The sequence below is a fragment of the Fukomys damarensis genome, unplaced genomic scaffold (assembly GCF_012274545.1).
Source record: "Fukomys damarensis isolate Sample0158 unplaced genomic scaffold, DMR_v1.0_HiC HiC_scaffold_35, whole genome shotgun sequence".
Classification (NCBI taxonomy): Eukaryota; Metazoa; Chordata; class Mammalia; order Rodentia; family Bathyergidae; genus Fukomys; species Fukomys damarensis.
Genome location: NW_022900947.1, coordinates 38,648,213 through 38,674,258, shown reverse-complemented (window position 1 = coordinate 38,674,258; position 26,046 = coordinate 38,648,213). Strand labels below are relative to the sequence as shown.

Sequence of the window (26,046 nt, the reverse complement as noted above, 5' to 3'; positions counted from 1 at the left end):
AAATTTAATTTTTTTTTTTTTTTTTTTTTTTGAGACAGGGTCTCAGTATGTAGTTGAGACTGATCTGGAACTCACTATGTAGCCCAGGCTGGTCTCAAACTCACAGTGCTCCTCCTGTCTCAGCCTCCCAAGTGCTAGGATTACAGGCGTGTGCCACTATGCCTGGCTTGAATCTTATTTTATTTCTGCTAGCTTATATTTTCTAAATCCTTTTGTATTTTAGAAAACAAGTGAAAAAAACCTCTAAAAGAGAATTTTGGAAATTCATAGTACCTGTTCCCTAAAGTTGTTGTTGATGCTTTTTTAAATAAAAGATTCTTTATATCCTTCCCTGAGTTTCATTATCTAGTCATGTGAGAAAAAATTAGCAAATGTATAAAATGTATTATTACTTAGAGATCTATTTTTAAGTATAAAGGAAAAAGACTTTTGCCTTTATTGTGGCTTTTCCTTTGAAAAGAATTTCTGTGAAATTTTCTTTGTGTTTCACAGATTATACCTGAAATTTAGCAGGCATCGTACTTCATATAAAGGAGACATAGTCTCGTTACTAGCTCATAATTCTTGTCAAAATAATATTTATTCAAAATGCCTTTAAGAACTTACCACATATTACTTAACTAACACTAATTAAATTTTTCTAGTAAGTATTACATAACAAAAGAGACCTTAAAACTAAGGACTTTTTAGCAGTGTTTTCATTTTTTAATTAAATTTCAATTCTTAGAAATAATAAACTTTAGAAAATGAGGTACTTGTCTCATTTTCAAAAAACAGCTTTTTTCCCTAAAACACAGAGTTCCATTTCTGAATAATGAAGATGAGCATAAGTGCAGAAATGCCATAGCAATACTGAATAGTTTTGATGTTCATTGTGGTAAGAAGCCATTCCCCAAAGGGAACCAAGAAACAACCACAGCGGTACCCTAGTTTTCTGCTCTTGGAAGCCAGAGCCAGTGAGAGGTTGGACTGTTCAAACCATAGGCAGGTTGGTTACCTCAACTCTTTATTTTTCTACCAGAAAATTTTTGTCTCATTCCACCTTGTTAATATGACAAGTGTTAAAATATTTTGAAATACACATGGAAATGTAATTGTTTCTTTGCAGTTAAAGGAAAAGGAAGCAATATTGAAAGAAAACTAGACTTTTATTATTATAATTAACATGTTAAATGCATACCATGATGTTTCTATATGTGCATTGATCCTGTCCACCCTCCCTCTCCACTACTCTAGCCTCCTTCCTAGTCCCTATGAGTCCCTTTTCTCTTTCCAGGTCATTTTTTTAAAGTTTCTGTAAATGGATAATTAGCTTTATAATTCATTTAAGATCAGTAGTTAATTTTTAATATAAGCTAATTATTAGAAAGAATTTTATCATCAGAACTCTGGGAAGCTGAAGCAGGAAAATAGCCAATTTGAACCCAGTCTGGGCAAATTAATGACTCCGAGAGACCCTGTCTCAAAATATTTTAAAAAATGATAATGCTGAGATATAGAGTATGTACCTCATTGCAAAGACTTTAGGTTCAAGCCTCAGTATGGAAACAAAAAGTACACCCAGAATTGCATCAAACTACTTTTTTAGTTTCATTTTTAGATTTATAATTGACATATAAAATATGTTTATAGGTGCATTATAATATAAAATTTGTGTAATGATCACAATCTGATTAAGTAGCATACCCATCCCCTCAAACATTTATCATTTCTTTGTGGTGAAAACATTCAAAATTCTCTCTTCTAGCTATTTTTTAAATATATTGTTAACTATAGTTGCCCTCCTGTTCAATAGGATGCTGGAATTAAAAATGACTTAAGAAACTGTTTAAAGAAAACAATTTTAAATGACCACAGGATGGCAGCATAGGAACAAAATTAGAATTATGTTCCATGGAAAACTTCCAAAATCCAAAAAACTCTCAAATCTGAAGTATTTATTATCCCAAACATTTCAGATAAGGGATACTCAGCTTGTGCTACCACTACCTGATAAGTTAACTATTTCTATTACTTTATAACCAATTTCCTCTCACTGCTTCTAATACCTGTGTAAGCTGATGACTCCCATAGCTGGAACTCCTTTCCTCTGAACTAAGCCTTACTTAAGCAACTGCCTGTCTGTCTTCTCCACTTCCATACCTAACAGACATCTGAAGTCTGAAATCTTGCTAGCCTCCTTACCTGACAAACATGCCTTTCTCTCAGTGGCCACACCTTGCATAGTGATGCCCAGTCCACCAGCAAACCCTTCTGGCCCAACCTCCAGGGATTCAGTCTGGCTGCATCACCGCCATCTCCACCATGATGTAATCTGCCCTTGTTTTCCGCCAGGACATGGAACAGCCTCCCAACTGGAACTTCAGCTTTGTCCCTTCACACCTGTAGGCCTTTCTTTACCCCGCACTCCCAGTTACCTTTTAAAAAGCTAGAATGTCCCTCTTCTGAAACTTCTAAATGACTTCCTGTCTGATTTCAAATAAAATCCAAAGTTCATTCCCTGCCCATACACATTTAGCCCTCAGTTATTTGTCGCATTTCTACCCTTAGGGCTTCTTCCACACTGATGTCCTTAGTGTCCCTAAGCCTGTCTTCACCTTTGCACACACTCTTTCCTCTACTCCACATGCCCTTCCCCAGTTCCCTCTATGGCTTCCTCCCTCACTTCCAGTTTCTCTAGACCTGAGAATCCCTCAAACCACCCTTTTAAGGTGGAATCTCACCTGGCCACTCTCTCTACTTACCCAGCTTCATTTTTCCATGTAGCATTTATGCCACCTGATGCCCTGTTTTACCTGTTTTTTTTACTGTCTGCTCCAGTGGCATTAACTGCCAGCCCTCTCAGAACTTGAACTTTGCCCATTTATGTACTGCTATATCCCCAGCACTTAAATAGTGCCTGTCATACCGTAGGCTATTAGAAATTAGTTGTTGGGTGAATGAAACTAAGAAAGGGGCAAGTGAGGAAAGAAAGGAGAAGAGGTCCCTAAAAAGAAAGGGTTTTAAGGGTCTCATGTATAATAAGAGTGTTTCTGGGGAAGTGGGCTCAAGAGGAGAACCTCCAGGAAGTTTCCTTTGAGTGCCCAGTCTTCAAAATCATGTATCTTTAATCTTCAGTCAGTCTCCATTCGTTAAAATTAATTCCCTCTAGGAGAAAAGTATTTTTCATTTCGTCATCACTAACTTATCACTAACTTTGTTACAGCTTCTTGAACAATTAAGTGAAAATAATCTGAGACCTTACCAACATGAGTTTTATTATACATTTAGGAGTTTTTATGTAATTTTAACTAATAATTGCAAGTTATGTAATTGACATACAGTATAAATTTAACAAGCTAAAAAATTACCATTTGAATTTTTTTTCACTGTGGTACCAGGAATTGAACCAGGGGACTCTACTATTGAGCTCCATCTCCAGCCTTTTTAAAATTATTTTTTATTTTGAGACAGAGTCTTTATAAGTTTCCCAGCCTGGACTCAAATTACAGTCCTCCTGCCTCACTCTCAGGAGTTAACTGAGATTATAGGTGTGTGCCATGGTGCTGTTACCAGCTGAATTTTGACATTGGTTTGGGTTTGCGTTAGTGCCATCATTGTTTGGTCATGACTTTGTTCTTTGAGTATTTCTTTTGTTGTTAATATTCCAGTGACCTTTGATTAATAACTTCATTCCCTACCCACCTGTGGAGGTAAGTAAATCATATCATTATCCTCCTCGTAGGAAAACAGCATCATCCTCAATGGGACTGTGACGGTCAGCACGACTCGCCTGCCCAGCTCCTCCAGTGGAGACCAGTTGGGTGGTGGGGACTGGGTGCGCTACAAGCTCTGCATGTGTGCTGATGGGACTCTCTTCAAAGTGCAAGTGACCAGCCAGAACATGGGCTGCCAAACCTCAGACAATCCATGTGGAAACACGCATTAGAGTGCCAGAGGTCATCCATGTTTGTATCTTGACCTTCGTTTTTAGAGTATACATGCACATCATGTTTTTACAGAGTTTGTGATAACTCACTGGAATTATTTTAACTGGGAGCACTAATGTATCTATTATGTAGTCTCCCTATTTAAAATATTCTTGAGACCCTAAATTCTAATATATTTTATTGAGTTGCACTGTTTCAAGTGACAGTGCTCTAAATAATTATAAGAAGTTAATAAAATTAATCTTTAAAGAAGTGTTTTTAAAGTTCCACTATTCCTTGTCTAAAGGATTTTAAAGGGCTGAAGCAATTTCTTAGACTCTCTATAAGTAGGCTTTGGGCCTGATAGTCCCACCAGAAGCTCGACATCTATTTTTCTTTTTCTTTTTAAATTAGTACATGTTTGCAGTACATAGTTTTTCATGCTCTTTTTTTTGGCTTCTAATAGGAAAGACACAGATTTTTAGTGCACAGACCTTGAGCCATGTTCTCACATGCATGTGAAGGAATTAAAGAAGTGTACATATGTGAGACAATAAGAAACCATGGTTCCTTAATTTTGCACTAAGAAAATACTCTGTAATAGAGTGTTTTTTTAAACAGTGATAAATATTAAATGTTCATAATGTCATGAAAATTAAAACTATCTCAGCTTTAACTTTTAAGTAATAATGATAGCTGTCATTTATTGAGTATCTTGTACTTCCTTGCCATTGTCCTAGGCATTGCATGTTTAATATCTAACTCTCACATCAACTCTGTAAGTAGGTGTTCTTATTTTTAACCAGTAAGAAATTACAGATCAAAGAAACTAAGAAACCTGCCTAACATCACGTAGTAAACAACAGAGCTGGGATTGGAATTCAAGTGTCATTTAAATCTACATGTACCTGATGCCAAATACCATCTTCTTTTTAATATCTGCACTTAATTTTCAATCATGTAAAACTCTAGAAAGATGAAAAAAAGATGAATTAAAGCTTACCTAACCTAAACAGGTATACCACTCTAGTTAAAAGACAAATAAATTTCATGTCACCAAAAAAAAAGACCAATAACTGTCAGATTTAACTATCTTAAGCCAATTTCAAAATATTATTATATAGAGAGGACTAATTTGACCTTCCGTGAGTTGCACCAACTTTCCAGCTTGGCACACCAGAGTGTCTGGGCTACAGAGATTCCCAGGGTTCCTACTTCCCACCTCAGGGCAGCGCAGGGAAGTTAGGCAGGCCATGGGGCCTGCTCCAGAAGTGGCCTCACAAGGTACTGTGCCCTGAAAAGAAGTCAGGATGCACTGGACTGAGTGCTAATGCAGGAGGAAAGATGAGCAATTTTAAATAAATAGAAAAATTTATTTTTGCTTCTCATGTCACTCTGTAGAATCATTTAACACAGACACAGCATAAATGACAGGGACCTCAAAATAGAATGCCATAAAACAGGCAGGAAGTGTCATAGGCCCCACCTACACTGAAGTATAACCATATTCTATTAATACAATACAATCAATAAAAAAAAAATTGGTATTCAATATAGCTGATTCTTTCTGACAGAAAAACCAAATACCTTAGAGACTATGAAGTCAATAGATTATACTAAAATAAGATTTGTTTTATTATCTAACACTGAGTGCAGCTTTTAAGTGAAAAGAGAATGAGATGTGTTATTAATTGTAGTGATATTTGAGCTTATTTGAATATATTCAATATCACTTAATATCTGAAACCTACACAGAAAAATCATTGGAATTTTGCGTATATGCTCAGTATATTTTAAATTTTTACGTTCATTACTTGTCTGCTGTAGGTTTTGATTCTTTAAATATTTTTACTAAAACCACAGAACACTATCAAAGTATTATTGAATCTAATTCATAAACTAATCTATTTTGACTTCTGCTTGAGAAGTACTTGTGTTTTTGACACATCTCCATTAAGTGCTTTTGACATGAGAAGACATTTTGGTGTTTTTATAGAACTGACTATTAAGTATAGCACTTTGGTACACTTTGTAAGTGGTCCATGGTTTTTCACTCAAAAGTAGACCTCGAAAATGTACTGGGAAACAAAACAAGAACAAGCCAAGCATTTTACCTGTGACCTATCTTCATTTACAGTAAAGTTGCAGCTACCCAAACTCACCACCAGATGGTATTTTTTTGTAAGCAGAAAAATTTATCTCTTCCTGCTGTATGTTCACTCTGCATTGAGCAGCAGCCTTGGGGATGTGGCTGACAAATACAAGACCTTACTTAAATGATAAGAATGTTCTAGAGGTACAGGTACCTTGCAATGATAAGGGGGACAAAAGAAAGAAATACAAAAAAGTTTAGACTCTAATGGGCTGAAGGGGAAAATGCAAAACCACACAAACAGGGACTGCCTATAAATAGTCTGTAGTATTTTAAAATGTGTATTTGTATTTTTGCATTGTAAAAAAAATGCATTTTGTGTGGCAGTTTTTTTTTTTTTTTTTTTTTTTTTTTTTTTTTTTTTTTGGTACCGAGGATTGAATTCCAGTCCTTGTGCTTGTGAGGCAGGCGATGGAATCACTGAGCTAAATCCCCGGCCCCATATGGTAGTTTTGATGATGAAAGGTAGAAGTTCTACACAGTTTTGAATGTTAATGGTGCTAAACTTAACAGAAGAGACCATTGAAGTGCTACTAATTTTGGTATTCTTTTTAGAAGTGTTGAAAAAGGCTAAGATTAAAAATTGGGTCATATAAAAATCAACCTATAAGTTTGTTTCATGTTGCTAGCTTGAGTTTCAGTTCAGTTTATAATAATTATTAATGACTTCTCTTTACAATAAAAATTCTGTAAGCTGTTTGCTCTTAGTTTTTCAATGGTTATATATTGGGTTTCTGTTTGGTCATGAAAACATGATTTAAACGTGGCTTGAGAATGGGACACCAACTGTATTCATGAAATCTCCCTGGAATCAGGTTTGAAAGCTGGGCGTTCCCAGATTGGATATCCCTCCCTCCCGCGTGTTCCAGAAGGCCTGGGTCTAGTGCAGCCGGGGAGTGCACACACTCACCATGGCAAGAGGCCGGAGCCCGGAGAGGAAAGGGTGAAGGCCTGCCAAGCAGCAGGTGTGATGACGGGATGGGTGGAGCCTCTCAGCTCAGGTCTAAACCCCCACCTGCCTTATCCAGCCAGCTATAGACCACTTGAAAACTACGTGAGGATATTCAGGTATGCCTCCGGAGCAGTGTTAGCATGGGGTTCTTTCCACATCATGTTACCACCAAAGGTAATCCCTCGTGGTTTCTGTTCACCTTCTCTTTATGTAAGATTGAATTCATTTCCTTTCTACTTTTTTTTTAACTATCTTTTCCTCATTTTTTCTCTCACTCTCTGATATGCATACACACCCAGTTTTTTTAACGGCTTTCTCCTAACTTCAGCTTGAATATGTCTTTAAGACATATTGTATCTAATTGTTTCCAGTTTCTTCAGAAGCTTTTTCTGGAGGTCTCAGTGGTTTCTTAGGTAGTACATATAAATTTGTATGTAATATAAATTTTTTCATATATTAATACCTTTCACTTTAAGATTGAGATTATCTTTGATATTTTGAACTCGAATCTATTAATGTATCAGTCTCTTCAACTTAAAAATAAGCAAGGCAATAAAAGTGTTTAATTTGTATCCCCTTAAGAAAAAGTATTTTTCACTCACATCTTTCTCTTCAGTTCTGCAAAATAATGTGCCTATGAATGATGGCAATTTTTTTTGTTGTTGATAATGTTGTTACATTAGCTTGGTATACAGTTGTATTATATACTCATAATAACTGCAGCTTCCAATGTAGAGACAAACATCTTTCTGACTGGGGGAAAATTCAATTTCTGTTATGCATGAGAGGCACACTGTAAATCACTTCTTGCTGGAGGGCACCTTTGCAGTATGTACTTGAAGATGATCCTTAGATGCCCTTCAAAATATGTCAGAATTCATCTTTAAACAAAAATTTTAAAGTTATATTGTAAATTACTTTCATGCCATTCATTCATGCAAAGAGCATAGCCCAGTGACAGATTATAGACTATTAAAAATATTAGACATGTGAATATATATGTATGTGTGTATCATAGTCCTTAACATTGTTTGAGGTGTTCAAAACAGACACAGAGTAAGCACTATCAATGCAGGATCACATTTGCATTCTTCCAAACTGACTGTTACAAACATGCATTTATTTATTTAATAAATATTTACTGAAAGCTTTGGGAAAGCATAAAGATAGAGGCTAGCGCAGGAAAATAGGTCTCACACAGGATTTGAGATAAGTCTTGAAGGAAGTACAGGATTTAGTCTAGGAAAGGAAAAGACATTGAGCTTGGAATTGGGAATGAATGAAAAGCTAATTTTAGCATGAGATACATGTACATACACAGCTCTTCGTCCAGGCCACATCTTGCAGTTACTCTACATGTACTCACCAAGCTTATTTCCTAAGGTTAGCCAGGTAATGTGAAGCTCTTGGGTGCCAACCTGAGGGATCTGGACTATAAGCAATAAGGAATCCTTTGAAGATCCTGAATAAGGAAATTATTTGAAGAAAAAAGGATTTTGGGAAAATAACCCTTTGGAATTACCTAGGATGGATCCAGAAAGAGTCAGGTGGCTGGGGCAAGATGGGTTAAAGCAGTTGAGCATTTCCCACCGTGATGATAAAAACTAGCTGTACCACAGGTCCAAAGGAAGAAATGATTTATTATGACTTCTATACTGAATGATGTATTTATACACACACCAGTGTTTTTGGTTTTGTATATTTGGTTTTGCACGGCACTGGGGATTGAATCTGGGGGCTTCACACTGAGCTGCATCCCCATTCATTCAGATAGGGACTCACTAAAATCTCTTGAGTTGCCCAGACTGTGTCAAACTTTCAGTCCTCCTGCTTCAGGCTCCCACAGACCTGGGGTTATAGGTGTGCACCATCTTTGGCTACATACTGGTTTTTAAATGGAATTTAGTTTAAAATGTATCCCAAAAATCTGTATGCATTTCCTTTAAAATCATGTTTGTGTGTACATTTAGGCTTTGTAACTTGGATTACTTGTTTTATAACTTTCAGTTGCTTCTCAAGAATTTTTAATGAAAAAGATACCTGATGTTTTTCTTATTGCATCTTGACTCTGAGGCACAGCTTCCTTTTCATAACTCATATATGTTGTATTTAATGTATTTAAATGATTTAAAAATTATTCAGTAAATCACAAAAGCCACAAAGATAAAACTTGTCCTTCTAGTCATAAAATCATGCATCTCTTTTGTGAGTTGAACTTTCTATTCATGAAGTTGTGGGAGGTTCACAACTTAGTGGATGTCACTCATGTCATAAACCACATGGCTGATTACAGTGTCCTAGAAAAGTGTAACAGACTTTGCCCCCTACTAATGACCAGCAAAGAAACAGAGAAGTCTTCAATCTTGGAAGTTTCATTTTCTCCAAAACAGACTTCAGGACGAAAGATACTGCAAAAGCAAATAGAGAGTTAAGGCCTTAGTGAATATGTATTTTCTGAAAATGCAGGTAGCCTTTTCTTTAGAATGTCACATAAACGCGATTTTGTACCGTTTTGGTAGCTGCGTTTTGATGTCTCGATCTCTAAGAAATCAAACATTCATTTAAATCCATAAATAACTCCTAAATCTTAAATTTAAAAGTAAAATTTCTGTTTCTTATTTGCTGTTAGTTTTTATATAGTTTGAAAAGTCAGTTTTTCTTTCTCTAGGCATCCCGAAAAGCATCTATTTCAGAGCTATTACCATAGTTATAGGTCTTTACTGGAACAATGACAAACCTGCCAGGAAAAAGCAGTGTTTTCTTCAATTCTGAGCATCAGTGGAATGACTATCTTCTGACAAACTGTTCTGCTGAGAAGCATTGAGATTCCCATGGACAGACACAGACAGCAGCCTCAGTGGAAGTAGAGTTCTCTTACAGCCTCATACACACACAAAAAAAGAACAGAAAATAAAATGCTTGGACATCAGTAACAATCTCATATCAAGAGTGATCTTCGGTCCTCTCTCATATTTACACACTTTGGAAATACTAAACCTCGGCAACAGTGCCATTCACTCCATCTCGTTAGATCTACCCACTCTTCGCAGGGGAGACACCAAAGGAGCGGCTTTCAAAATGGACTTCCCTCTCCACAGGTGCTCATTCTGCAAAGAAAAGCTCACTGGCACGCCTGAGGGTGAGTACAATTTTAAAAGATGGACTAGACAGAAATGACGAGTGTGTGGAGAATTGATGTTTTATGTGAATAAGAATTCCGTATTTGTTTTCAGTTTCAAGGAAACAGCTGAAAGTAAGGCGATTTTATCGGAGCAAATACTGTACAATAAAAGGAGGGTTTTTTTGGTTTTGTTTTGTGTTTGCCTGGAACCAGGAGTACTCTACCACTGAGATATACCCCTAGCCCTTTTTATTTTTATTTTGGACAGGGCTCCCTAAGTTGCCTCGGCTGGCTCTGGACTTGAGATCCTCCTGCCTTCATCGCCTGAGTAGCTAGGATTACAGGCCTGTGCCACCTTGCCTAGCCACAAGGCGTTTCCTCAGTGGTGTTGGAAGTTATAATATATGACATTCATAGTAAATGCAATTCAATCCCTGATAGTGTAACTTATACTAATTTATATGGATTTGCCAAGAGACACTAGGAAGTATTTAAATGGTGCTAAATAATAATGTATAATTTTAAGCTGTTTTGTTTATTGTGTATTTGATGTGAAACAGCACTGAGAAATAACTAGTTCAGATATTTTAATATGTAACAATTCAAATTAAATGTCCCATGCTTATATTTTTTCTTCTTAGAATACATTGTACCTCTTATCTAGTCCTCCCAATGTAAACCAAATATGTGCCAATATGTAGTATGTAATCTTTCCTATTATCAAACAAAATCAGAATTCATTATTTTGGTGTCTAACAAGATAGTCCATATATCTTCCTATTATAATATATTTTTATCTGACATTCAATCATTTACATGTTATAGATCCATATGTATATATCTCAAGACTTATTTTGAAAATATATCTGGTTCTGCTAGAATTCCTTTGCCCTTTTTATATCCTGGAGTGCTATACAGTTTCCTTTCCTTGTTTGTTTTCATTTTGTTCACTGTTTCCTAAGCACTTACTTTACATAAGACACTTATGTTTTAAAAAATAAGGGCGGGGGCTGGGGATTTAGCTCAGTGGTTCAGTGGCCTGCCTTGCAAGTGCAAGAACCTGAGTTCAATCCCCGGTACCAAAAATAAATAAATAAATAAATAAATAAAAATAAAAAATAAGGACACTGCCTGCTTTCTCCCTCTCATATTGTACACACTTAGTTTTCCTCAGTTATCAGCTCTTACATTTCCTATTTTGTTCATTCCTTCTCTAGCTTCTGGCTTTGTTTTAAGCATCATTTTGGCAATAATAATCTTACAGGTAAAGAAAGGCATGATTGTTCTACACAGCATGTCAGAATTGTGAGAGGATCTTCATGACCTCTTCTATGAAACCAATGTGTAGTATTTTCAGTGCAAAGTATAAACTCATTGGCTTTTATTTTATAAATTTTATTTTATTGTTCTTATTACAAAAGAGTTATTTATAGAATGTTATTTATAAAATATTTAGAAATTTTTAAAAATTAAAGCCACTCAAGTAATATATTCCTTAAGTTTACTCTTTATGCCTGTAATATGCATTTTCTTCTAAAATTGGATAAAACTGCATAATATGTAATTTGTATTTTCATGTCACAGAATATTTTAGACACATAATTAAGCAAACTTGTAAATAATATTTAAAATAGTTGAATAGTTTTCATGTACATATATATCATTGGTTTAATTGAGCAACATTTTATTTTTTTAATGAACATCATTATAGTTACACATAATCATTAAGATGTTTTCACACTAGTATGGTAGTTGTAAATCTCACTCACAAATTCAAGTATCCTATAGATATAACCTTCTGCTGTCAGTAACAACATAGTTTCTAAGCTCCAATGGGGGTGGTTATGGGTTACATAGCACTGATTTTTCTTCACCTTTCTTCTGCCTTTTCCCAGATAAGACTGCTGTAGAATCTTATGGCCTGACAAGGCGTGTGTGTGTGTGTGTGTGTGTGTGTGTGTGTGTGTGTGTGTCCCTTTTAACCCATTGATACCTGGATAATATTACTTTGAAAATCTTGTCAATTCTGAGAAGATTCTTTCCCCTTTGTGTTTGTTCAAAACCTTTTACGTCTAGAAATTCCTTTCCTCTAAAGATTTAGGACATGTGGGCCCTTCTGCCTTCTCCCTTACTCTGTGGCTCCCCTGGGACCATGAGCACAGAGCCTACTTCTGCTTAATGGAAAGAAAAAGAAAACTATAGGTAAATAAAAGACTGATATTATCCCACATCCCACCAGAGAGTAAATAGCAAAAGTACTGAAACCCTCTCCTTAGGACAGATGAATTCCCCAGGTTAATAGGTATTAAGGCTGTTACCAATTTCACTTGTGGGACAAATACCCCTATAAAGGCAAGTTCAGTTTCAGTTTCAGTTTCCTTTTCTTTTTTTTTTTTTAGTTAAACCTCCCAAAATATCACACACGCTCACACACGCGCACACACACACACACAAAACTTGCAAAGGAGAAAAAAGTTGAAATAAAGTCTTGCATCTAAAATTCTATTAAAATTCTAGCAAATGAAACTAGAGAAAAATGAAGTGGATATTAGCCAATGTAAACCATAAATCTAATCAGATATAATTCAGAATCCTTTTATCCATGAAATTTTATGATTGGAATTATTTTCTATAATCATCATACTTTCAGTTTTTCTTACACTGAGTCCTTTCAAACATCCTTTTGCATTTTATGGTTCTGTGACTATGGCTGGGTAACTAATTTTGAAATCCTGCCGTGGAGGGTAATAGCTGGTAAGAGACAGGTGTTACCTGGGACACCACCCAATTTCTGGCCCTTCCTTTGCTCTTTTTTGATTAAAGTCTATTTAAGAGTAACATCTAGATAGTAGAGATGTGCTTGGCTTACAGTGGGATTTCATTTCCATAAACTCATCAAAAGTTTAAAATATACTCTCCAAACATCATAGCCTAGCCTCACCTTCTTTAGATAGCTCAAACACTTAGCCTAAGGTTGGGGAAAAAATCATGTAACACAAATCTTATTTTATAATAAAATATTGAATTTATTGAATACTGTATTCAAAGTGAGAAACAGTGGTTGCCTGGTCAGGCTTTCATACCACTGAAAAGTTGAAAAATCTTAAGTTGACTCATCATAAGTTGAGGACCATCTGTATAAGATTTATTCATAGAATTGTGAGAGTTAAATGAAAAATGTATCTCAAGAACCTAACTTCACACAGTATCTGGCATAATAAATGATAGCAGTTAAAATATGCAAAAAGTACTCTACAGAGTTTACAAGTTTACAAACTTGTATATTGCAGATGTTAGTTTTTATTACTCTCTTGGCACAAATTAAGAAAAACAGTATACTTAGAAACAATTTCTTTTTCTCTAGATCTCATTATCTTTAAAAATATTAAATAACTATTGCTATGAATGAGATTAATAGCCTACTGTAATCATGAGTGGAGAACTATTTGTATCTGACTTGCTTCATCTAAAATAATAATAAACTAGAGATATTCCAGAAGGCAGCAAGAACGCAACTAGCCTTGTAGCACATATGCACTTTTATAATTCATCTCCCATGTGTTTTTAAGGGTGTTTATGGAACATTCAAAAAAGCCCGTTTTTTTCTAATGAACCATCACTGTGACTAACCCATCATCACATAATCTGTATTGAGTCAGCTGTGATGTCACCAATACTTTGTGTTGGGAAAACACTTAGTTGAGTACGGATTAGTGCAACTTACAAAACAGAAGCCAGCCATGAATTTAACCTAATGGATGGTTCCACCTTCCACTCATAATTTTGGAGTACAGCATTAATAACTAAAAAATTCATATATTAGTTTTTTTATTACTATAAAAATACTTGAGATAATACACTTAAAAAGAAGAAAGGTTTATTCTGGGTGACAGTCTTGCAGGTTGCAGTCCATGTCAGTTGGCTTCCTGCTTTTGGCCTTGTGTCTAGACAATGCAACACGGTGGGAGCAGGCAGCGGAGGAAGCTGCTCACCTCGAGGAAGCTGGAAAATGAAAAGAGAGAGTGCAAAGGGATTTGCATCCTGCAATCCCCTTTGAAAACATCCCCCCTGTGGCCTGGAACCTCCTACTAGACACCACCTCTTTAAGGTTCCACCACCTCTAAATAGTACAAAGTTTAACACATGGGTCATTAGAGGTACTTATCCAAACTACAACCGTCAGGGTTGTTGTTGCTTTTTATTAAAATAATTGTTTCAGTCTCTAGTTAAACTGTCCAGTCTTCATCAGCATATTTTCAGTGTACCTACAGAGTATTGGGAAATGTACTGGGACCAACATCTTACTGGGATTCCAGTAAGGTTGGCAGACCAGATGTGGCGTCCTTACATTAACCCACTAAGTGACAGAACTCAAGAGACAAATGTCTTAGAAATGACATTATGCAAATTAAAATTTATATTCTTTTATTCATATGGAATTAAAATTTTTCATCCTTATTGCTATTGGATTATAGAAATGCTCTCAAAAACAACTAAGTTTCCAAAGAAACAAAATGTAAGGCATACAAGCAACAGGACTTCGATTCACCCATATAATTTGATCACAGAGATGACCTTATAAATAAAATATCTTGTCTAGCACCAGTTAAGACTCTATTCCAATTCTCAATACCCTTTGAACCCCATAATCTCAGATCATCATTGTATGTTACCAGGTTTTTGCATTCAGGAGAGCATGTAAGAAGTTCATAGTCCAATGGTAGTATTTACTAAGGTGGTGCATTGTCTGGACATCATCTCTTTAATTGAGCCTTCTTGGAACTAAGACTATCTCTGGCCACTTAAATACAAAGGTCAATGAAATTTCTGCCACTCAGGGCCAATTTAATTATCAGAAAACAGTTAATAATTCCATTTGCACAAAATTACTTCCTTATTTTCCTCCAACCATTCGACTCTTTCCTCTCTTGAAAAAGTGGAATCTATCTTCTAGATACAGGTGCCACTAATGCAACTCACAATCTCTTTCACTCACGTGAATATATATCATCATTGACTCACCAAGTAAAATTTTTTAAAATCACATTTTTCCTCTTTCAAGAAATATGTCCAAATTCATGGAAGAGTTTACTTAAAGAAAGAATATTAAGGGCTGGCGATTTAGCTCAGTGGTTTTGCCACTTGCATTGCAAGCTCAAGATCCTGAGTTCAATCCCCAGTACCACAAAAAGAAAAAAATTGGGAAATTTGAGGGCCAGGGATTTAGCTCAGTGGTTCCGCTACCTGCTTCAAAAGTACAAGGACCCAAGTTCAATCCCTGGTACAAAAAAAGAAAGAAAATTAAAGAAAAAATATAATACAGGCCTAAAGCAAATAGAAGAAAAATAATAAAATTCAAAGCAGACAACAATGAAATTTAAAACAGAAAATTAACAAAAGCAAAATCTAGTTATTTGAAAAGATAAAATTGGCGTCCCACCATCTTCAGCGCCAGAGGGTCTTCTCGGCAGAGCCCTCCCCTGCTGGCGCCGCTGCCGCCATCTTCAGTGCCAGAAAGGTAGCCGCGCAAGAACCCCCATATGCCCCCCCCACCTTCACCCTTGCGCTTTTAGACCTTCTGATTGTGCCAGTCTTTGGAACTACTCTGTAGAGGCAGAGGTGGCCATAAAGAGTATTTTCTGGCACTTTCAACTTTGAACATAAAGAAGTGGTAGGGGAAACTTATAGTGGAACTGAGTGGAGTTCAACCCTTAAGAAGGTCGGGGAGCTCAGTATGGGCCTTGCAGCCTGAGCTCAGTCTGCATTGTGGGGTTCTGCCACCAGCTAGCTGAGATCAGGGGACTTGGCTCTGCAAATGGCAGCACATATTATATATTATGACAGCAGTGATATAGTCTGAAAGAGGCCCTTCAAACTCATTTTTGTTTCTTTTTTTATCACACTCTGCAAATTTCTTTTTTTTCTTTCTCTAACTCAGTCTCTTACTCCACTATAGTATCCCTCATCTCCCTTTTTGTTTCTGCTCTTGTCCTAATTCAGTTTTCTTCTTTTATTATTTTTTTCTCTTTTCTTTATGTTCTTTTCTTATGTTATTCTAACTCACTCAAGGGTTACTATATTTCTATTTTGTTTGTTCTTTTTGAATTTAACAATTTCCTGACAATTGTCTGGTCATTCTACGTCTTTTGGCTTCATATGAAACCTTCTCTAATTCTTATACTTATCTACTCCTCTTGTCTTAACTTTGTTTTAAACTCCCATTGTAAATGGTAAATATCCTTATTGAAAAGTTTATTTACTGTAAGCACATTTTGGGTTGCTTCTTGATCTTAGTTAAATTCACATGGTTTGAAGGTGATAGATTGATGACTACCATTAGTGGTCAATTTGCAAATTGTGCTTCATTATATTGTGGTGCTGATTGTATCAATTAGGTTAAAGGATTGTGATTGATTCAATGAGCTGTTTTCTTCAGTATGATGAAAATGAGACTGTCTATGGGTCATTAGAGACCCATGGGTTTCAGCCCAACTATATCAGAAAGATTTAAGTAATAACCTAAAGGTTAAACTAAGGACAACCCAACAACAATAGTAAAAATGAGAAAATGCTTAAGTAAGATACAGGGACAGATTTACTGTTCACCAATGGCAAACAGTGGGGCAGATGAGGATGAAAAGTCTGATAGTGAATCATTAGGACACCCTGAACTCAAGGCATAGGAAGTAACAAAACTGATCAGTCAGGCTCTAGAGAAATATAAAACAGAAGTAATTTCCCAGATAATCATAGAGATGATGAGCAAAATGAAAATTATAATTTTCAGAAACTGAGAGGAAAATAGATGAGCTCAGGACCATGATAGAAGCCATGAATCCCCAGCATAAGAAAGAATTGGAAACAATAAATGCCCAATACAAGAAAGAAATGGAATCCATAGGACAGATTCAAACAGATATGCAGGAGATTAAAAACTCCATTAAGAGTGTTTACAAAAGAATAAAAGAGTCCGAAGATAGAATCTCAGATATAGAAGATAAAATTGCAGTCAGTGACCGTGAAAAGAGAAGTCTCTTAAAAACAGTAGGGGATCATGAGAAATTGATACAACAACTCTTAGACAATACTAAGAAGAATAACAAAAGATTGATAGGAATTCAAGAAGTAGTAGGAGAATATGTAAATGACTTTTAAAAAGTTGTTCACAGAATTAATTATAGAAAACTTCCCAAACAGAGGGAAAGAATTTGATATACAGATAAGTGAGGCATATGGGACTCCAACTAGCTGTGATAAAAAAAATTACATCTAGACATATAATAATCAAAATCCCAGAAACCCAACAGAAGAACAAAATACTACAAGCAGTAAGAGACAAGAAACAAATTACATGCAAAGGAAAGCCTATCAGAATCACAGCAGACTTTTCAATACAAACCCTTAGGTTAAGGAGAGCCTGGAATGAGATATTTCAAGTACTAAAAGAAAACAACCTCCAACCTAGACTGATGTATCCTGTAAAACTTTCTTTTAAAATGGATGGGGAAATAAGATATTTCCATGATAAAGAACACCTGAGAAACTTTGTGAATTAGCAAATCAGCAACTACAAGGAATTCTAAACAATATCCTAGAAAAGGACAATTAAGGTCTCAACACAATGAGGCCCAACAGAGCAAATCAAATAGGCAAGCCAAGAAACTAAAAAGAGAAGGCGGAAAAAAAAAACCAAACATGATAATAATAAGTTAGTACATATCAGTTATAACCAGCAATATTAACGGCCTCAATTCACCAATCAAGAGAAATAGAACAGCAGAATGGATTAAGAAGCAAGATCCAATAATATGTTGTATACAAGACACGTCTAGTGTAAAAAGAAGCCCATAGGCTGAAAGTGAAAGGACAGAAAACTTCTACATGTAACAGGAGCCCACCCCCAAAAGCAGGGGTAGCAATCTTATTCACAGACAAAGTAAGTTTCAAACTTAAACTGATTGAAAGAGACAAAGAAGTTCACTACATCCTTGTGAAGGGAACAATTCAAGAGGAAGAGATAACAAATAATTTATTTTTAATTTATTGAGTATGTCAGAAAGTATATATGCTTTTTTCCCTCTTCTTTTTTTCCTTTTCCTGTTTCTTCCTTTGATGCTGGGGATTAAACTTGGCACATTGTTCTGGCTAGGCAGGTGCAGCACTATTGAGCTAAATCTCAGGCTTTATATTTCATATTTTAAAAATTTATCAACACATTAATCCTTGTCTCTATATGTTGTTCTACCAAATGGGTGAGTTATTTTGGTTCTCATTTTCTTTGCTTTTTTATTTGAGAATTTATGAAATCTGTATATATGAGTAGTATGAAAAGTACTAAGGCCCATCTGTCATTTTCCTCTTTCATCTCTGCTTTCTACAAACTTCCTTTTCTGTCACTACAGCTTGTTTGGTTGGAAATTTGTTAAGACAAATGTTGTTATGTTATCAATATATCTTTGTACCTATTTTCTACTGATGGATATTAATTTTTAAGTAAATTTTATTATAACTATAATCATTAATATCATTTAGTATCTGATACATATTACAAATTCTCCAACTCTCTCAAAGATGATATTTGTTTTTTCTCAAAGTATACAAATCACCAATATTCCACACATCACTGCACTGCTTTTTTATACCTAAGTATATATTGTATTGTAGAAAATATGCATTGTGTATATGAGTGGGGGGTATGTTTTTACATATATGTGTGCACTATTAAATGAGAAACATGGGCATGAATGTGGTAGGATTGTGCACATTTGGCATATTGATAGTTTCTCTGGCAACCTTATGATTTCTTTAAATTACATGCGTGACAATTCATATTCATTTGGGAAGAATATTAAATATTATTGGTGTTAAATTCTATCATTATGCTTATTAAAATATAAAAAAATAAGTATGGGATATAATATAGAAACAGAAAAATCTGATCTTAAAAATGTGAATTTTTTTAGTTGCTTTTGGATTTCAAATATAAGTATATTTTTTTCTGTGGGAAGTTTTGTTAGAAAATGTGAGTGGTACAATCAACAAGTATATGATATTTATCAATTAATAAAACCAAGGAGTTTATAAATCATAAAATTTTGAGGACAGTTTCTCAACTATAATATGTAACTTTATTTATAATTACATTATTTCAAAAATATAAGAAAATGAGAAAGAACATAATGTTTGCAGATCATATCAGACTAATGTATTTCGATTAGTATGTGTTACATAAATTTTTGTTTATTTCATATCCTTTTTTGCTGTCATATATATGTATGTTTGAAATTTTTAATTTAGTATCATTTCTTATTATCATGTATGTTTGCAATCTTTAATAAAAAAAAAGATAAAATTGATAAACTTCTAGCTAAACTACTGCCCCTGCAAAATGAAAAAAGAGAAGACACAAAGTAGATTATTATCAGAGATGAAAAAGTGGTCATCACTAGTGTTTCCATTGACATTTTTTTAATAATAGATATTGTTCTTGGGTAAATAATCTAGTAGCATAATGGCTGGGTCATATGTTGGGTTTATGTCTAACGTTTTAAGAAATCATCAAATTGTTTTTATCATGTTACCAAACTATTTCAAATTCCCACTAGTATTGTACAAGAATTTCAGTTGTTCTATGTCCTCATTGCACTGAGTAAGTATAGTCAGTCTTTTTCATTGTGGCCATACAAATTACTGAACAGGGGTATAATACTGTTTGTATTTCTGTGAATGACTGATAGCAGACATATTTCTGTATATTTGACATCTGTATATCTTTGACAACATTTATTAAGTTTTAATTAACATGTTTTGAGAATTTTTAACCCTATTCCAAAGTCAAGCCCTTTGCAAAACGTAAATTGCAAGTATTTTTTCCTTGTCTGTAGCTTGAGTATTCATTATTTTAACAATGACTTTCAAAGATCAAAAGTTTTTAATTTTTATGAAGTCCGGGTCATCAGTTTGTTATTTTATAGATTGTATTTTGGTGTCATATCTAAGAAATCTTTGCCAAACACAAGGCTAGAAAGATTTTCTCCTTTGTTTTCTTATAAAATTTTTATAACTTTCAGCTTTATATGTATGTTTATAATCCATAGTGAGTTAGTTAGGTGCCTGTTTTATGGATATGTTATTTGAATCAGTAATATAAGTCTTCCAACTCTGAAATTTTTAAAAGTTATTTTGACTATTCTACGTGGTTTTCATCTCCATTCAAATTTAGTCAGCTTATCAATTTCTACAGGAAGTTCTGCTGGAACTTTTATTGGAATATTTTTGATAGATCAATTTGGAAAGAATTAATATCTTAACAATTATTAAGTCCTCCAATGCACAAGTGTAGGATATCTTCCCATTTATTTGAAAGACCTCTCAACAGTTTCATAATTTCATATGCCTTGCATATGTTTTGTCAGATTCAACCCTGTGTATTTCATATTTTTGTTGTTGTTTCAAATGAAATCATTTTCATGGCTAGTATATAAAAATACAATTGACCTTTATATCTTTATCTTTCATTCTGCAACTTTGCCAGGATTGCCTTCCTAGTTCTAGTCATTTTTTTGTAGATTCTGCAGGGATAATCATAATATCTACAAGCAAAAACAATTTTTTTCTTTCTTTTTGGATGCATTTTTCGTACTTTATTGTAGAACCCCAGGATGATGTTGAATAGAAGCAGTGGGTAGGTATCCCTTCCTGCCTTCATCCTAATTTTAGAGGAAAAGCATTCAGTCTTTCATCATAAAGTATGATGTTAGCTATTGTTTTTCACATATGCTGTGTAGCAGGGTAATGAAATTCTCTATATTGCTAGTTTGCTGAGAGATTTTGTCAGCCCATGTGGTTGGTTTTGTCAATGCTTTTTCTGAATCTATTATGATGATTGCATGGTTTGTTTTTTTTACTCTGTTAATGTGAAAAATTATACTAATTTTCTAACATTAACCCAACTTTGAATTCCTGAGATGAAATCCATTTAGTCATGATGTACTATTCTTATTTATTCTTAGATTAGGTTTTATAACATTTTGTTAAGTAATTTTACATCTGTGCTCATGAGAAATATTGCAACTGTTTTCTTTTTTGTAATGTCAGGTTTGGATATCAGAGTTATGAGAGTGGTACAAGCCTCGTGTGAATTGGGAAATGTTTATGCCTCTTTAATTTTCTGGAAAAGTTTGTTTAGAATTGACTTTATTTCTTCCATAAATGTTTGGTAGACTTCCCCCAGTGAAGCCATCTGAATCTTCGATTTTCTTTGTAGTAGGAGGATGGTTAACTAAAAGTTCAGTTTCTTAAAAAAAAAAGTTCAGTTTCTTTAATAATTATAGGGGTTCGTAGATTATCTATTGCTTCCTGAGTAAATATTGGTAGTTTGGGCCTTTCAAGAAATTTGACCATTTCATGTAAATTATCAAATATATTGGCATAAATGGTTTCACGATATCCCATTATTCTTTTAGTATCTATAGGACATGAAACAATGCCACCTCTCTCATTACTGACATGGATAATTTGTACCTTTCCTTTTCTTATCAGACTAGCTTAATTTTATTTTCTATCAACTTTATTCTTCTCAAAGAACCAGCTTTTTGGATTGTTGATTTTCCCTATTACTTTTCCATTTTGTATTAATTTGCTCCTTCTCTGCTCTTTATTGTTTCCTTTCTTCTGCTTGCTTTCAGTTCATTTCTGTAGCGTTTTTTTGTTTGTTTGTTTGTTTTTGTTTTGTTTTGTTTGGGGGGGGTGTTTGTTTTTGTACCAGGGATCGAACTCGGGATCTTGCACTTGCAAGTCAGGCAGTGGCACCATTGAGCTAAATCCCTGGCCCCTGCTTTCAATTAATTTATTCTTAAGAATTTTGAGGGAGAAGCTGAGGTCATTGATTTGAGACTTTTCTTTTTTTCTAACATAGGCCTACCATAAAATAAATTTCCATCTGCAAACAATTCAGCTACATCTCAAATTTTGATATGTAGTTTTGTATTGATTCAAATAAAATATTATATTTTCTTATTTCTTCCTTGTGTCATGGATAAATTTACAAGTGCATTATTAGTTTTCCAGTTATTCCCAGAAATCTTTCTCTTATTGTTTTTTTCTAATGTAATGCTATCTAGTCCAAGAACATATTTTATGTATCTTCAACTCTTTTAAATTTATTATTGTTTTATGGCCCAAAATGAGGTCTGGTCTGTGTACCCATGTGTACTTGGAAAGAATTTATTGTGCTTCTTTTGGATAGAGTGTTTAAAATCAACTGGGTCAAGTTAGTTAATGATATTGTTTATATCTCCTTTTGCCTTATTGATTTTCTGTTTTCTTGGTCTATTAATTATTCAGAGAACTATATTAATTTTTTAACTATAACTGTAGATTAGTCTATTTTTCCTTGCAGCACAGAGTTTGGTTTTGTTTGTTGAGGTGTTTGGAAGTTCTGTTGTTAGATGCATAAATGTTTAGGATTATTATATCCTCTAGGTGTATCAATTTCTTCATCATTATGAAATGATCTTCTTTTTCCTTGGCAAAGGTCTTTGCTCTAAAATAATGTATTTTTTACATTAACCACTTCAGATTTCTTTTGATTATTGTCAGCTTAGCATAACTTTTTCCAGATTGTTTTTACAATGTTTTATGAAGATGTGATTTATAGGCCACAAAATTAATCCTTTTAAACTTATACTTCAGTGGTTTTTAATATTTTCAGAACTGTGTAACAATCACTACTATATAATTTTAGAACATTTTAATCATTCAAACAATACACCCCATAAATGTTAGTTAGAAATCATCATTTATTTCATTTTTAAACACAGGCTTATTAAAGTATAACTGATATACAATAAACAGCATATATTAAAATGTACAGTTTGATATTTGACATATTGATACATCCATGAAACCATGACCACACTCAAAACAATGAACACACCCCTCATTCCAAAAGTTTCCTCATGGCCCTTTGTGGTTTCTCCCTCCTGCTCCTTACCATTACCCATCCTGAAGCAATCACTAATCTACTTTCTGTCACTGTAGACTGAGTTGTCTTTTCTAGAGTTTTATATAAGGGAATCCCACAAAATGTGTACTTTTCTATCTAGCCTCTCATTCCGAATTATTTGTTTTGCAATGGTGAGCACCCACACTGAGGGCAGATATTCCCCAGCTAGGCCACTAGGACACCCTCACAGATACACTCAAAATAGTGCTTCACCACCAAACTAATGTTAAACCATCCCCAGACTTTGGCTTTCTACTTCTTTTTTTCTTATGAGAATTACAATTTTCAGTATTTCTGTTTTTAGGCTGAAATTGACTTTAATTGTGCTTTGGATTTCCCCATATTGAATTTTAATATTTTGGTATTATAATTTTCACAACTTTTATACCATAGGGATTTTGCTATTTTGGAATTTCAACATTTGGAATTATATTGTTTGGAATGGTGTATTTGGGGATTACGATGGCACAACTTCTTTCTTTCAGCTAAAGGACCTCCTTAAACATTTATTTTAGTGTGGGTCTACTGTTGATCTTTTTAAAAAATATTGCCTGTCTGAAAAGTCTGTACTTGCCTTCATTTTTAAAATACTTTTTCATTTATTATTTATTATTATTATTTATTATTTCTCTGGTGTGAAAAACTATAATTGTACATAAGATCCTAATGGTACAATTGACAATGTGAAATAGGAAGAAAAGGGCTAAAGGTGTAGGGGAAAGGAAATAAGGGAAAAGAAAAAATATGAGAAAATGAAAAAATGGAAATAAAGTATTTGTAAATAGGGAAGGGTGGAGGGGGTGAAGGAAGGTAAGGGGTAAGAGGAAAAAATGAGAACCAAGCCCTGTCATGTAAAGGTACAAGATCTCAATGATGAATGTAACTGTACTGTATACCTAAAATGTACCAATAAACTCAATGAGAAAAAAAACATATATGTATATTTTCATTTGATGGGCCAGGGATTTAGCTCAATGGTGCCATAGGTCCTGAGTTCAATCCCTGATACTGGAAAAATATATTTTTTTCATTTAATAAAACATTCTAGGCTGACAATTAAAAATAGTATTTTAAAATTTTGCTCTACTGCGTGCTATTTGCATTGTTTCCAGTGAAAACCTGCTGTCATCCATATCTTTGTCCTTTTCAGTGTTCCAAATATACACTCACATTCAAATTTTTATTCAAATACATTGATGGTTTCCCTTAGAATGCCTTCCTTTGTGTTTATTTTCAAAAAAAAAAAAAAAAAAAAAAAAAAAACAACTTCCCTTCCCTTGCATTCACTTCACTTAAGCTCTGAATTATATGTGCCTCACATTCTCAAATTGTCAGGGATGCTTTTTCAGGCTGATTATGTTTTTCACCCAACTGGAATTTATTTTGTTGTATGTACTGTGTGTGGCTGATCCTTGGGATTCACCTGGCTTAGGAGCTGTTCTCCTGAAATCTTGGTGGTAGAGTGAACCAACCTAGCCAAGAGTAAGTGGATATAATGCCCTGGGTTTTCTGTAGACCAGACTGTTAAGCCACATTTGATTCTAGGCTATCAACAGCTTCTGTCTTTAATTTCACTCCAGCGTCAGCTCATTCACAAATATGTTAGCACTTACAAAACAGTCCAGCATAACTCACATGCAGTCACCTGAAGCTGATCCCTGTAAAGGACTTGGATTCTACAAATAAAAACAATATGGCAGCCAAAAGCAGCTCTAACTCTATTATAATCAGTTGTTAGTCCTCAAGGGATTGTACCTATCATCTGAAATATATCGCAGTGGTTCAAAGTCTATTGCACATGCCCCTTATTTGGACAGTAGGCCAGCCAAGCCATGTTCTTTCACAGTACTGACAGAAGCCAAAAGAGCAAGTCCTGACATTTAGGCTTCTATATTTGAAATCTTTGCTGTGATATCTCTGCTAACATTCCATTGCCCAAAGCAAATCATATGCCCAAACTCAACTCAGCAGTGTAAAGAAACATATTCTGTTCACAAGAGTGTGAATATTTGCCGAACCATAACCTTCCACTAGGGTCAAAATTCTTGAAGATCATTGCAATCAAAGATAGATCTCAATTCCAGCTGTGAGAAACAATTTTTAAGGAAGATAACAGAGGCACAGAGACATTAAGTGATGCTCCTTGACTAACATCAAAGTTACAAAGATAACAAAAGCTCAGTCTCTTAAGTGCCCCTACAGATCCCTCTTAACTCCATGGCACATTCAGAATAGCTAGATAAATCCCAGTACATCTGGTAATTTCCTTATGTATTCCATGCCCAAGATCTTTCTTCTCCTTAGAGAGTCCTATCTGCTGTCTTCTTCTTACTCAGTTCTTTTTCAAGGTACTGATCATGTCTTGTCTTATCTTTCAATGAAAAAGCGAGTATGATTAAAGACCCACCTCCTATGACACTGGACAAGATAGTGCCTTTCCACTCCGAGGTGTTTTTGTTTGTAGAATGATGACGATGCCCAGGACTTCATAAAGATTAAAATGAGATGTTTGTGAAATGTTTAGGGCATAAAGAGAGCACACAATTGAGTAGGAAATTGAAAATAATTTCTTCCCTCCACTTCAAAGCTAGTCATGTGCTCTCCCCCTCCACTGAGCTCAAAAGGTATTTATTCAGTTCAGTTTAATATGGAGATATTTTAGGAACTATAAGTTCACATCCCTTAATAGGTCAAGCAGGCATCATCAAAATGGTAAGAAAACTATATCTTCTTTCATATTGGTGTCTTATGTTGTACTTTTTCCTCATAGATCCATATGCCTGCATATTAAAACACATAGTAATATTCCCTGCACAAAGAAACATCTTTTCCTTGGGATTATATTCTAAATAGGTAGCAGCTGGCCTTTAGTCTAGACTCCAAGTTGGCTACCTCCTGGCTGAATTG

At 34.7% G+C, this 26,046-nt stretch overlaps 2 protein-coding genes across 3 annotated transcripts in view; both read left to right on the top strand.

The window, feature by feature from the left end:
* Positions 1–6,388, top strand: part of Sgcb (sarcoglycan beta) — an 18,609-nt gene extending 12,221 nt beyond the window's left edge. For both annotated transcript variants that reach the window (XM_010640236.3, XM_010640237.3), the window contains exon 6: positions 3,725–6,388. In XM_010640236.3, coding sequence (XP_010638538.1) covers positions 3,725–3,928 — 204 coding nt within the window. In that variant the 3' untranslated portion in view covers positions 3,929–6,388. The remainder of the gene's footprint in view (positions 1–3,724) is intronic.
* A 686-nt stretch (positions 6,389–7,074) lies between these two features.
* Lrrc66 (leucine rich repeat containing 66) overlaps positions 7,075–26,046 on the top strand; it is a 30,194-nt gene continuing 11,222 nt past the window's right edge. Inside the window, 1 exon segment of the mRNA XM_010640235.2 lies at positions 7,075–7,186. Within this exon segment, the coding sequence (XP_010638537.1) occupies positions 7,153–7,186 (34 nt within the window). The 5' untranslated portion in view covers positions 7,075–7,152.